Source organism: Dermacentor variabilis, chromosome 11 (genome assembly GCF_050947875.1).
Source record: "Dermacentor variabilis isolate Ectoservices chromosome 11, ASM5094787v1, whole genome shotgun sequence".
NCBI lineage: Eukaryota > Metazoa > Arthropoda > Arachnida > Ixodida > Ixodidae > Dermacentor > Dermacentor variabilis.
Genome location: NC_134578.1, coordinates 34,067,358 through 34,081,625, shown reverse-complemented (window position 1 = coordinate 34,081,625; position 14,268 = coordinate 34,067,358). Strand labels below are relative to the sequence as shown.

Genomic DNA, 14,268 nt, shown 5'->3' with positions numbered 1-14,268 from the left:
AAATTGTGGGGTCTCTCACACCCATGCTCTTGGGACAAAGCAACGACAACACAGTAGTGCAAATAATCACAAGGGCATTTATTGCACCTTTTATAGATCAATGCCTGCTAGCCGAGTTGCTATCCACAAAACATGCCGATGGGCGCGCGACAAATCTAGAAGTCCGACTCACCGCGACCTGGTAGCGAGCGAATATGTTCGCCCCATGCTGGATCCCCAACGCCTGGTCATTCGGACGGTGTCAACGGTCACGCGGACGGTGTCCAAGGCGGCCATGCGAGACGGTCTCGCAGAAGCATGGGTCAGCGCACGCGCAGCATGGCATGTCCGTCCCGCTTGCCTCCCGAACCCCAAAAGGGAGCGCCTTGTCTCTCGGCGCCCGAGTAACCCCGCCGCGGCGCGACACTCGCGCCATCTCTCGCGCTGCGCTTCAACCACATCGACCGCCGCGGGCGTCACGCAGGCCACGCGGCGAAGCGGGATTGCAGGAGATGGGGGAAAACAAGATATCTGGGGACGCACGTGAGTCGCGCATCCCCACAAAATATCTCCTCCCCCCCCCCCCCCATAACAACCCAATCCGTGAAAAAAACTCCAGAACATCACAGAGCAGTAAAATTACTCTGTCGCGAAACGGCAATGTGCGAAAAGCAGGCTTTGTGGGCTGTCGCAATTAGCACGAAGAAAAAAATAAAATACAAGCTAGCGTTTGTTCATATAACCTTCCCAGTCATAAATTCCAGCTTGGGCGGCTTCCGCCGGGCATGTGACGTCTGCGGGCAAAGCCCTTCCAGAGTGACAGATGATGCGCTGCAGGCCTTCACATCACAACAAATAAAATTCTTGACATTTATCACCTCTTCCCCTACAATGAGGAACCGTATCCGCGTTTCTTAGGAGTCTATATGTGACGCATCTTGTCACCTAGAGGTAGCGATTGTGAAAAACATAGAACCATCTTGAAGCGCTAAGTCAAATATGAGCAGACGTGAAGAACGCAAGTGTTCTCGGGAGTCCCTATACTCTCTGTGGGCGCCATATTGAGTCGGCTTGTGCACCACGTAAAGGCGACGGAACTTGTGAATAGGGACGAGGCTAATGGCGGTGACGACGCAGAGTGAGCTCGGCATTTTCATATTAAATACATGCTGTTATCGTTTTGTGAATGCTGTCCTCACTTTCTTTTCTTCGGCCTACATTCGACGTAAGTTTTTAAAATTTTTTCTGGCTTCGAACATTCGGCGGTCGGCTTAGAATCGGGGCCGGTCTAGATTAGAGTAAATATGGTATTTCATGTCTAGCATACTTGGAAAGAACCTATCCACCCATATGAAAAATTTGCCTGTAAAACAACAATGCGAGAGAAGTATACATGCTACATGACAACATATTGACACAAATAGCAAACACTGAGCCATCTACCTTGAACTCGTTTTGCTAAAGAGCACTTTATTAGGCTTGTGCGAATATTCAATATTTTCAAATAGTTGAACGAATAATGCGCTATTCGATATTCGCTTCGATTCAAATTTTGTTATTCGGAAATTTCGAAGTATTCGGCTCAAATGAATAGCCACACGCGGCAGGGAGAAGGTGTTCTCGGAAGTTTCGGTTTTGGATTCAGTAATACTTTTCCCAATCCAATCCAAACCAAGCAAACAAAAAAAAACAAAAAAAACTAGACTCGGAACAAAGGAGTACAAAAATGCATCTCGACGGCATGGTGGTGTGGTCGATTGCTTTTAATGGGCGACGCTGCCTCTGCCGCGACGGCATTTGATCAATACCAGCCACCTTGGACCACTCCAGAAAGCACCGTGGGGGACTTGCATGTGGCCAGCAATCCAATTTAGAACTTTTTTGTAAAGATTCCACCGGGAACTGCAGCTCGATGTCTTAAATGCAAGGCAGTCCTGAAGACCTCGACAAGTATGTCAACAACCCTAGCAACGCATTTAAGGAGACACCCGGACTTGCACAAGAACTACCAAGAGAAGCGAGACGCACGCGAAAGGCCATCCAAGCTCAAGGGGGCAAGCAAGGCAAGTGGTCAACAGCCATCCATAGCCGACAGTTTCAAGCCGAAAATGAAAGCGTCGGCCCCAAAAGCCCAACAGATGACAAAAATGATAGCTCGCTTTGTAACTTGTGGTATGCACCCCTACAACATTGTCCAAGAACTGGGTTTTCTAAACATGATGAAGTTCGCTATGCCAGATTATGCCGTGCCATCTCGGACAACGTTCTCGAGAGCCATTATTCCGGACCTCTATGCATCAAGCAAAGAGAAGGCGAAAAAGAAGCTTGGGGACATTTTTCCAAGCGGAGTGGAGTCGCTTTCAATCACAACTGATGGTCGGACATCGCGGGCAAATGACAGCTACGTTTATGTAAATTGTCACGTCATGGACAGTGACTTCGTGCAACACGTGCATGCATTGGTTTACACACAGACTCTCACACTGCGGAAAACCTGGAGCTATTTATCGCAGGTGTCATCGAGGAGTGGGAACTTCAAGCCTATGATACTGTGCCGATCTTCGTCATTACAGATAATGGAAGGCACTCCTGCAGTGGCGCAGTCGTCCTAGAGTGGTGTGCAGTGTCTCGGACACACTCTTCAGTTGTGTGTCAGTGATGTCAAAAGAGAAGTGTCAGGGTTTTTGCAGCTCTGTGCTAAGGCCAGAGCGATTGTGCCTAGATACAAACGGAGTGCCAAAGCCCGAGGGCGGCTTCGGGAAATTCAGAGAAACATGCAGCTGGACCCTCTCGAGGTTATACAAGATGTCCCGACGCGATGGACCAGTGAGCATGCCATGATGGCCAGGCTCGTGGAGCGCCATACGGTCATCACTGTAGAACTTTCAGAATCTGACGCAGTTCCATACTTGAACGCAAGTGAGTGGAAGCTTATGAATGCAGCAGTGCAAGTCTTGAAGCCACTTGACCATGCCACAACTGAACTGTCTGGGGACAGATATCCCACGCTGTCACAAGTCATTCCCTGTTGCAGAGTACCGAGGTGGTTCTAGCTGAACATGCTTCCGAAGGTGGTGAGGCAGCATTGTTTGCCTCAAGCCTTTTGCGTAGCTTCAAGACGAGGTTCCCTGATATCAAGATGTCCCGCCTTCCTACATTGGCAGCGTTGGTCGATCGTAGATACAAAGATGTCTGTTATGCTGAACAACCCGCAAAGCAATGGGCATTCACTCTACTCACAACGGCAGCAGAAGAGACTGTGCCAGTTCATCAACATGGTACAGCAACAAGTGAGAACAGCACCAACTCTGCAGACCCATCACGATACTCTGTGTGGAGTGCTTTCACACACTTCAGTTCCCTTGCACATCATCAGTCAAGCCGTACAATCTTGGATGAGGTTGCTGGGTACTTGAAGGCCCCCCTTCTTTCCCAGTCCGAAGACCCCCTTGTGTGGTGGAAAAGCAAGGGCAGCTAACTTTACCCAACCCTGTTTGCAGCTTCCCGTAGGTATCTTTTGATACCAGCCACCCAGACAAGATGTGAAAGGCCTTTTCCAACTTCAGGAGCCATTGTAAACTGCAGCAGGGAGCACCTCAAACACCAGCATACAGCTAGTGTTCTTGCACGAAAATTTGTAGATTTTCATAAATAATCAAGTTGTTTACTTTCCTTGAATAAATCTCAGACCTTAGCCCTCTGCTGTTTTTTTTTTCTTTACTTGCTACTATTCGAAGTATTTAAGAAGAATTACTATTTGCTTTGAATTCGCTTCAAACCAAAAAAGCACTATTCACACAAGCCTACCCTTTACACATATTACAGTTAATCCCGAATACATCGAACTCAAAGGGGATCGCAAAATAGTTCAATACACAGACAATTTGAAATATAAAATATGCCTATCTGAAGCTTATCTGACATCTCTGCACGTCTCAGTTTCTTCGAGACCGTGAAAACTGGGAACTTACCAATTTGCCTTCTCTAAGGCTGCGCCAAATGCACAAAAAAGGCTTTTTTTTTTTTTGACCACTAATGTTGCAAATCGCTGGTGAAGTGGAGTGGTCTTTGCAATGCTAACCCTAAAAGCCCACGTCACCTAGACACGAGACTACGGTGTGCTGCGAGCGCACTGGAGCGCATGCCACAAGTAATTGGGCAGAAATAGACGTACTGCAGAAGCAAACTAGCCTGTATGGATAAGCACTGTGCCATAATTCGCATACTTTTTGCAAAGTGCGGGTGTGGCGTGCGGTGTTCTTTTTTTTTTTTTCCAAATTCAAACTTCCACGTAAAGATCTGGCCAAAGTGGAGGTTGGGGTCAGATTTGCTTTGGCAGCCCGCGGTATCCTAAAATGTTGTTTGCGGAAAGTCTTTTGTCTACAAGAGGACAAACCCGGCGGCACACCGTCTCCAGTTCGGCGTCCCCAGCCCGGAACCACTCAAAACTTAAATATGCTTTCGTCCACACTTCCTTGTGGAATGCGCATCGGACTGGGAGGCATTTTGCATTGTTGAAGCAGAGTGGTGACATGCTCCTGCTGATTGCTCATAACGAACAGCCGCAGCGACCTAAACTGTGAGCACCCTGCTCATTTTTTTCTCTGTCGCATGTACTACCTACCATCAGATTCAACCTCATGTTTAACAGCATCTGCCAAAACTGTGACACTCCAAATTTGTCGGCATCAAATATTTCCGATGACGCAAGAAGCCATCGCATCTCTGTTTGTAGAAGCGCACTTGTAGGGACGTGGTGCAGCGCAGCGTTGACAATACCTAATGTGGCAATACACACATAAATCGCTACACTTTTGCATGGGATTTTCAAGGGGATATTACAACTGTTCAATACACAGACAATAATTGGACATACCAAAGTTTGATATATCCAGGATCAACTGTATTCAAGTTCGCAGCACAGCTACGATAGAAGTGTTTCGAGATATACACGACACATTTTAATGATTTTCACTGCTGCTGTTGCTTTCGATGCAGATCTTGGTGTGCAGAGCTGCGCACACAAGCACCTGAAGGGATTGAAACAGCGGCACTGAGGTTCTTCATAACTTTTTAATGCAATATTGCTGTGACGTTCCATGTATATTTATGTATAAACATGGTATATTTTCACCTATGGCATATATGCAAGGTAGATGCTATTCTATTCAACCACCAAAGTTGCTCCAACCAGGTCTATGTTCTTCACTGAATTATTCCTCAGAGTTATTGAGAATCGCAGTGCACAAGCAAAAGTTGGAAAAACTTTCAATCATGGATAAGCCTTTTATCCTATATCTTCTGGCTATCAAGGAAGCGCAAAAAAATATTACGTGCTCACAATCTGAAACTGGTTCCATTTCACTGGCGCCACTCCTGAGTGATGCCATTACAGGCTGTACACGGCGTGTCAAAGCTTTTAAGAGTGCCAGAAATTTCATCACCCCAGCGTACGCAGCATCCGTGTACAGTGACATCCACGTACAGAGACACCTGCGTACAGCGACACCTGCGTACAGTGACACCCACGTACAGTAAAATATGCATACAGTGACACCTGCGTACAGTGATACTCGCGTACAGTGACACCCGGGCACAGTTAGAACACTATCCTAAGATTTCATGTGCAAAATGTTATCGCAGTCACTGCTTTGCCATGTGGGGCGAAACTGACAATTCCTTTGTAAGCCAGCAGTGCACAGAACAAGAGAAGGTGGTAGCAGTGGCTTGCCTTTGCGTTGATATCTGTGTGGCACTGGTGGTCTTTGGTGGCTCAACGGAGGGCAGGGGACCGTTGGCACAGGTAGACGTGGGAACTGGCTTACATGGGGCACTGACGTCCACGCTGGCAGGCGTTGAGTCTGCAGGCCCGTCTACAGGCTCTGGCAAGCTGCGAGGATTCGAAACGGAAAAACTCGTACGCCCGCTTGTCACCATGCATGGTGCACAACAATGGCAACATTACTACCTCTCCATTCTGAACTGGCGTCACCACAACTAAGGAGGGACACGTGGGTCCCAGAGAGAAACATTTTTGTTATCGACGCTAAACACGTGAAAGGTTCTGGCAATATTCAATCTGGTGTGCTGATTACAAATCTGCAATTAGTTTCTTCTTCTAGGTCAATAAAAAAGAAAGTTATAAATTTGGGATGCGATTGGCAAAAAAAAAAAATTGTAATGCACCAAGGGGGCTAAAATTAAACTGGTATATTGCTGAATGTTTGAAGAGCGCAACTTTGCATTTTAACATATGTATCTGCATTTTAGCTGAAGTTATGAAACTATAAAGTTACAACTCTGCAAATGTGAATTTTTATTGGTGACTTCTACAATATTTCAAAATGTAGCAGTGTCACAAAACACTATATCTTAGTTTTCTTGTACCCTATGACTCTCTAGTGTTCAGGCAAACAAGAAATCAAGAGGATTAAATGAAGAACAGGGACACAGTGCTGCTGCCAAAAATTTAGGCTAGCGAAAATCATTGCTCGAAATCGAAAAATGCGATGCTGACTGCATACAAAGTTGTTATTCTGTACAGAAGGCGCCGCATATAAAAGAACAACTGCGCACTGAAATGCACAAAGAGAGACTCCCACAACTGTGCTACACGAGTCGCAGGCTAAGTTCGAAACGGAGTACAGTTATCGTCGAGACAGCTGAAGCATTTGCTATACAAAAGCTGGCCCTCATAGCGAAGTGTGGGCAAGCGTAGAGGCTCCGGTGAAAAGCTCACACCTACAAGTAGCTTTCAACGGTGCCTTGGACCTACCGGTTCCCTTGAATGCTTGTGTCTGCCGAAGAGCTGACCTCCGCAGAGTTGAGCTCGACGCAGTTGACGGCCGAACTGGAAGTGGAGGCCTTCGGCGCGCTGCTATCGGAGCACTCGACCTTGGGGACGTCGCCGACCGTCGACTCTACGGTGGGCTTTTGCTCTGTGGCACTTGGCTCGCAATGGCTGCCGATAGCTGGCGCCAACGTCGAAGCTGCTTCTGCATTAAAAAAAAAAAAAAAAACGAACGCCGTCCGTGAGTGTTGACTGAAGAGTTCACAATGTGAAAGTAGATTAAAGAGACACTTGGGAAAAAAATAATTTCACAGGAGGATTGGCAAGCTAGAAAAGACGTAAAATCACAACGCCGGTGGTGGAGCCATCTTCAACATTCCTGCACCAGCTAGCCATCATGTCATGGCACTGTCAGCTCGCTCATAGCCAATTCTTTATCTGTAAAGGCAGATTACACTGAACCACCAGAACTCAGCAACATTGAAGACGTTTCAATGAGCCACTAAACCCAACTACAACACAAAACTTTAAGATCCATGATCTCCCACCGATGTAACAACAAGAAACAGAACTTTGAGCTACATTCCCTTTTCTGATAACCAACCTCCTACCGCGAAATTAACGAAAACAGTTTTGAAAGAACACTTTATCCGTCTAAAACTGGTTTCTGTCTAAAACTGGTGTCCCTAAAAGCACTGATAAACAAAGGAGTAAGAACAGACAGCACTTGCAAAAGAGGAAAAATACAATAAAATAAAATTATGGGGTTTAACATGCCCCAAATAATACAAGTGCTATGCCAGGCACCATAGTTGGGGGGCTCCGGATTAATTTTGACCATTAATCTGCAATTTGCTTCAACATGACGATTCTTGCATTGCGCCCCAATTGGCACGTGGTCACCTACGCCGTGGTCATCAATGCCTGTTTAGGCTGCGTGTTACAGCCCCTGCTGTTGTCACACGAAGTTTCAGTGCGGGTAGCCTGTACCATGAAACGCTGCAAAAACTGAGCAATTGCACCGATTCTTGGTCTTGCAAGCAGGCTTGCTCATTTGCAGCTACAAAATTTTCATGGCAGAAAGAAGGCAGCAGACGACAAATTCTGAAAAATGTCTTGGCTCACCGGGGCATTTCGTCGAGTCCGGCTCATTTGAGGGCTGCGGCGATGGAACTGCGGGGGCTTCAACTGTAGGTGGGGATGGCACCTGCTCCGAGGTTTCCATGGCAACTGGCATGGCTGGAGTCGTCGTGTCCGCAGCAGCAGCACTGCGTAGTTTGAGGCACAGAATATGCACGCCTAGGTTTATCAAAACAAGTAAAGGAGCACCATAGTTCAGCTCGAACTAATACATAACTGCAGGATGACAGCTGAAACACTAATAATCGACTATGCTTTTCTACGGACAAATAAAATTGCTGTTATGAGGTTATCATGCCCATACTGTGCCAAACTGCTCCACTGCAATACTGTTGTTACGCAATCGCGGTAAATGGTTGAAGCCGAATTTCTAGCTAGTCAAAAAATGGACGACAAGACAAGCAGCAAAGACAGATTGGCCTCTGCGATAGCCAAATTTGTCACTATTGCTTGAAAATCACTTGCATGTGGTTGTGCCCACAGACGTGAGTAAAGCCATTCACTAACCCTCTGCGTAAGGAAGACAAGCTCAGCTCGTCAAGCACCTTTTTTTTTCTTTTGTTCTTCATGCAGGCCTTAAGACTATTGGAGCTTCTGCATTGCTCCATGCTTCTTCCAGAGGACTTGCTTTTCTTTTGCACTTGTTGTAAAATGTTGTTGTCTCAACTTCACTCTTCAACAGAAAGGAGCTGTTGAAGAGTGAAGTTGGGAGCATGCAGTGAAGCCCGCCTTTAATATTATAGTGCAAAATTATTTTTTTCTTATTAAATTTAACCTTTCTAATAATATTTTTCACTTGCATTATATTTATCATCAAAATCACTTGCACGAAAAAAAAAAATAGTCCATCTCCTTTGCAAGTTTTTTCGCATTTCTTTTACCGTCCTTAGGAGGGATGGTGTCCGGACAGAGGACTGACATTTCTGGCGAATACGTAGACTTCCACTTGCTACAAACAATTCAAAATTTGCACAGCTATTTAAATGTGCTTCTACTTCTTCCATTGAAAACTAGAGCAAAAAAGTTGAGTAGTATGGAATTTATAAAAACATAAATGGAACACATTTGTTACTTTGGTAAAGGTGCATAATGATTCCTTCTAGAGCGACAAAAGTGCTCTCACATCTCTAAAACATAGTGATTTTACTGAACTAAATGAAATGCATTTTATAATTGCAGTCCTGAAAGACAACTTCTTTAGAATTTACACTCTAAGTAGGCAGTTTTCGGATGTAGAAAGTTCTAAGTAAAAAAAGAAGTATTAATTTAAAAATTATGTTTTTAGTCGAGTCTTTGTAACGACCACGTAGCAATTAATGATTGAAATTTCAGAGAAAATGTTCATTCATCGCAGAGAAAATGTTCCTTAAACACGTCGAAACAGCTTTTTCAGAAATCTTGTTTTAAGTTTTAGCTGTTCGACCATCATAGTGCACTCTGCAGCGTCATCTGCACCAGATTTCTTTGTGAAACCTTTTTCTGGCACTTGCCATGGCCTGCCTTTGTTTTTCTCATTAGTGTTGCACTGTTTTATTTATACTGAAAATTGCAACGTAAGCAACCTCTTTAGAAGCCACGCCCACTTTCATGAGCGGGTATGCATCAGACGCGAAATTTTTGAATTGCTTGTGGTGCAACCACAAGCACGCCACTTGCTGGACATGTCCTCCATAAGATGAAGTATTTATTAGTCCTACTTTTGAGAAACAGTGTTTTGGAAAGATTTTGGGTGTCATCCCCCCTAAAAGGGTTAAGCATACAGAACAGTTCCTGGAGGAATAAGGTGCGAAAGCACCAAGGCAGCCGTGTTTGTGCAGGCAAGACTGTATGGACACACACTACGAACTACCATAGTGAATCAACCTGTTGGACCCATCTCTACGGTTCCCCCCGTCCCTCCCTTTATTCTATGTTACAGAAGGCACACAAAACATCAATAAAGTCTAAGGCTGTAGACCATTGTTGCCGTAAATCCATAATAAAGCCAAGGTGATGACGGGTACTCACGCCTCGAAGTTGGCAAAGTTGTCAAACGTTGCCCACCCGGAATCGACGTTCGACGTTGCGGCATTCTCCCACGGACTCGTTGTGTCCATGGCAACTGTGGCGTCCACTGCGATTGGCAGGAAGTGCTGTAAGTTCGTTTTTCAACACTCACAATACACTGCTACTGCAGGGGGTACTTGCCCCCAATAGATCAAGTTTATGCTGCACCGAGGTTTCTCCAGGTGTTAGTGAGATGTGTAAGCGACTCCTTACAGGAATGGGCCAAGGCATATACCCAATGGTGCAAAACACTGCCTTGACAACAAATCCTTTCACACTTTGATACGTGCTACTTCTAACAGCACTTCAATGTTAGTGCACAACACGGCCAGTAAGATATGCTAGCATGTGCCGAGGGAACATAAGCTATCACTGATGCAAGATTCCAGAAAACCTCGTATCTGTATGCCTTCAAAAAGATTGCGAAACAACCAAAACAAACTTGCAGATTTGGCAACAGTGGCTCAGATGAGTCAACATCCCTCGACTAATTCCAAGAGCTTGAACTGTAAACTCACGTTCGGCCGCCTGGTCAACGTCCATCTTGACCTCCTCACTCGTCGTGGCAGCGGCGGAGGGCCGCGGGCCATTCTCGTCGTCCGAGTCGCTGCTGTATGGCTCCTCGCTGTCGTCCGTCAACCTCCTGAGCAGCAACAGGCGTTGAGCCCTACCCACAATTACTCGATCCGCAGACGGGGCTCCAAAGTATATGACACTATGCTAAATGGATGCTATGCGCAAACAAATTCGCACACAGAGGAAGGACAGCCAAATATAAGCCATTCATGTCATTAAGTTTCCACAAAAAAAAGAACTACTAGAGGGAACTTCAGTAGTAGTGCCTAAGGGGGTATTCAAGTTTAGTGAGCATAGGAATGACGGTCAGTATATGCCATTTGCGTAAGCGTCACCCTGGCTTCAAACGGCTTTGTGGCTATGAAAATTGATCATTTTCAACCAAACATTCCATTATAAACGCAACAACTCGCAAAGACTATGCATGTGTGCAGACACTTACTGCGTTGCTGTGTTCGACTACTTGGAAATATTGAAACATAAAGCACGACATAATGCCACAAGAACGTCTGAAGCAACAAGCACGAAGTTTACAATATTCCATACACTGCCCCATTGTTCCCATGGTAGCTGAAATGTCGTAGCACCAGAGTTCTTTCTATAGTAGTTTTTGTACGAAACTCTATGGCTCGCTGTTGCATCTACGGCTACTGTACGACTGCTCACTGTTGTCCGTCAACCCCCCTGAGCAGCAGCAGCAGACATTGCACCCTGCCCACAAACACTCGTCTCAAGGATGACAAGACTCCAAAAAGACATGACACAACGCTAAACAGATGTTATGAGTGGACCATGTTGAGCAAGGGAAGAAGTCTTACATGAGTGAATGAAGTGGGTGCCTCCATCTAGTGATTAGGAGAGATACCATCTTTCAGTTTACCACATAAAGCACAACGAGACTGCTATAGTGCACCAACTATCTTCTATGGAATGCTAAAGAGGAAGAAATGCTAGATGAGTTTGGACTGAGAAGTATCCTTTCAAAGCTCTACTTCTGTCAAGTTTGTGGCAAGCGGTTGTTCATGGGAAGGGAAAATGAGGGCCAAGCTTTCATTTTAAAAATTTCGCGCCACACCCCTGCAGCACCGGTACATTAGTGCGACTTCGCAGATTTCAAAGTATTTTTTTGTAACTGGGCTTTCAGCACGGCACGCACTGCCGTGAAGCCACCACCTTAAGGCCAAGTTCTCCACCATTCAGTTTCGTTATCTCCTAGGGAACCCGCACCTCTCCCCCCTTGCGTTTTGAAGCTCCCCACTCCCCTCCATGGTCACCCTTTCTCCTTTTTACAGATCATCATTTTGCACTTAGTAGCTCGCTAGTAGTGCACGCAGCAACTGCAAACGAGAACTCTGATCACAACGAGCTGCACTCAATGGCCATCTTAGCGCAGCAGAAGCTGATGACAAAGCTTTCACATAATGGAGCAAATCGCTATGTGAGCTTGCCGATTGTGTATCACGTGATCGTACGTACGTCACCCATGCCTGCGGTGCTCCCTCAGTCTGCGCGAAGTGCTTTGCGATACAGCTCGGTCGTGTTTGAACCGCCGCTGTTGCCCATGCGAGAACTTCTCCATCTGCACCGTCATTCTCTGTTGCGTGAATGCTAGCCGCGAAGTAATTCGATTAACGTCACATGTCACGCGACTGTTTTGTCCGCAATCCTGCCTGTTGTATGAATCCAGCTTTACCAGCTTCACTGAAGGGGGGGCAGCTGGCTGAAGATATGACGTGGAGGAGTCGTGCATCAGCGAACAAAGGCCTTTTGCATTTTAGCGTTGTTGTATGCCGTTATTTCCACAGGTTATACATGCAATTTATACAGTCCGATTTTTTTTTTTTTCCGGGCTGCTGTACAGTCACCGACCGTTTATTTGGACTTCACGGGGACTGCGGAAATGTCCGAATAAACAGGTGTCCGAAAAAGCAGATTAAGAAAAAAAAAAAGAAGGAAATCCTTTATTTCCATGCACTTATTTGGGCTCGGCAGTAGGCTTGAAGAAATTGTGAATGCGCCTTTGCACCCTGTTCTGTTTACGCACAATCAGGTAAGCCTGAATCTTGGAGAGGATCGTACGGTCACTATAGGTGGCTGAAAGCACAGTCACTGCTTGTACACACTCCGCATGTGACGGCAGTGTAGCACATGGTGCGTCATCTTCCGACTCGTAGCCATCATCCGGCGGTGCAGCAGAAACCTGACGAATGAACTCGCCGTCGCCGCTGCTGTCACCATGCACCGGTCAGAGTCGGTGCATGGTGTTCTCGATCGAGTTGGCTCGAGGAGTGTCCGAAAACTCAGACGAGAGGTTGCAAGGTGTTCGAACTTTCGGCAGTTGTTATACATTATGGTCTATGGGGAGAATGGCGGTGCCGCGAAGCAGACCGAATAATCAAGCATGTCCGAATTTTTGGAGTCCGAAAAATCAGTCGGCGACTGTAATCGGCGGTGTGGGTTATGTGGTGGCAGGTTATATGCGGAAACATACAGTACACTTGTCGCAAGCGTTGAGTTAGTGGCAAGCAAATACACACCAATCAGGCAGAAGGGGCTAAACAAAAGTTAATACTTACTTCAACACAAGCCTACAAACATTAAAAATATAACAAAAAGTTAGACAAGTGTAAAAATCTTTGTGGTGGAAAACTGTGCTTCAACAAAAGCCAGCCATCTCTGCATAGGTTTTGAGGTAACGAGGCTGCAACTGAGAGCTGTCAACTGTCAATGGAATACTAAACGTAGAAATTGCACATCTGGGCCTGCCTCAACATACATCTCACTGGGACAGGTTCATAATGCAATCCTGCATGCACCAATATTGTCGACAACTTTAACATTAAGCCTAATGTGGCAGACACGCAACACTGGTCCATCTATTTCAATACATGCTACTATAACAGTTACCATGCATGAAATAGTATGTGCAATTTAATGACAACTGTACGAAAGACATTTTGACATCACTAGCAGCATGGACCCTGCACAGCGTCAAACGCATACGTCGGCATTTGGCAAGGTCAAGTCAGCAATGTGTTTCGAGTAGCGATCATTCAAAGAAGCAAGCAGACAGCGATATCGGCACATCTGCTTCACAAGAATGGTCAAGCAATACAGCAACACAAGCTTTTCTGCTCTAAAACCTTTCAGTGGCACTGGAACGATGACAGTACCTGCGTCCACGCGTGTCTGGGGACAGGACAACCTCCTTGTCATCCCAGATGTCGTCGTCACTGTCCGCGTCATCCAATGTCTGAACCTTTTCCCGGCAGATACGCTCAAAGAGCTCAGCCTGACTCTGCTGTAAAAGAGAAAACAAGAAACTGTTCACTTCCCAGTACCCTGTCTACTTTGTCCCACTGGCATCTGTAGCAAAAAAACATTCCATCTAACCTTGTTCAAACTGAATTAAAGGGAAGGAAAACTCAAATGAAAACTTGTATTAAAAACCCGACATTTCAGAGCGTAAACAGCTCCTCCTTCAGGGGTGCTCAAACAGTATTCACTTCCCATCAAGAGGCTGAGGTCACTGCAAGTTACCAGATTTATGGAACAAGCAAACTACCACGAAGAACCAACCAGTTCGCTACTGAAACCTGCAAATTTGCAGCCTGAATATTTAAAAAAATGTTTGAACTGTTCCTAGGTGAGAGCACTCGGCACTTTTTTAATACATTTACTCTAAGATCCCAGGCTTGCAGCAGCAGTGATCTTGATAAAAAGCCTCCTGCATTTGA

General features: G+C 45.8%; 1 protein-coding gene across 3 annotated transcripts in view; it reads right to left on the bottom strand.

Moving 5' to 3' along the window:
- Positions 1–14,268, bottom strand: part of fmt (phosphatase 6 regulatory subunit 1-like protein fmt) — a 56,443-nt gene that overhangs the window by 5,956 nt on the left and 36,219 nt on the right. For all 3 annotated transcript variants that reach the window (XM_075675758.1, XM_075675756.1, XM_075675759.1), the window contains 6 exons: positions 13,705–13,832; positions 10,474–10,598; positions 9,917–10,022; positions 7,895–8,037; positions 6,755–6,974; positions 5,711–5,869 (listed from right to left, as the gene is read on the bottom strand). In XM_075675758.1, the coding sequence (XP_075531873.1) occupies positions 5,711–5,869; positions 6,755–6,974; positions 7,895–8,037; positions 9,917–10,022; positions 10,474–10,598; positions 13,705–13,832 (881 nt within the window). The remainder of the gene's footprint in view (positions 1–5,710; positions 5,870–6,754; positions 6,975–7,894; positions 8,038–9,916; positions 10,023–10,473; positions 10,599–13,704; positions 13,833–14,268) is intronic.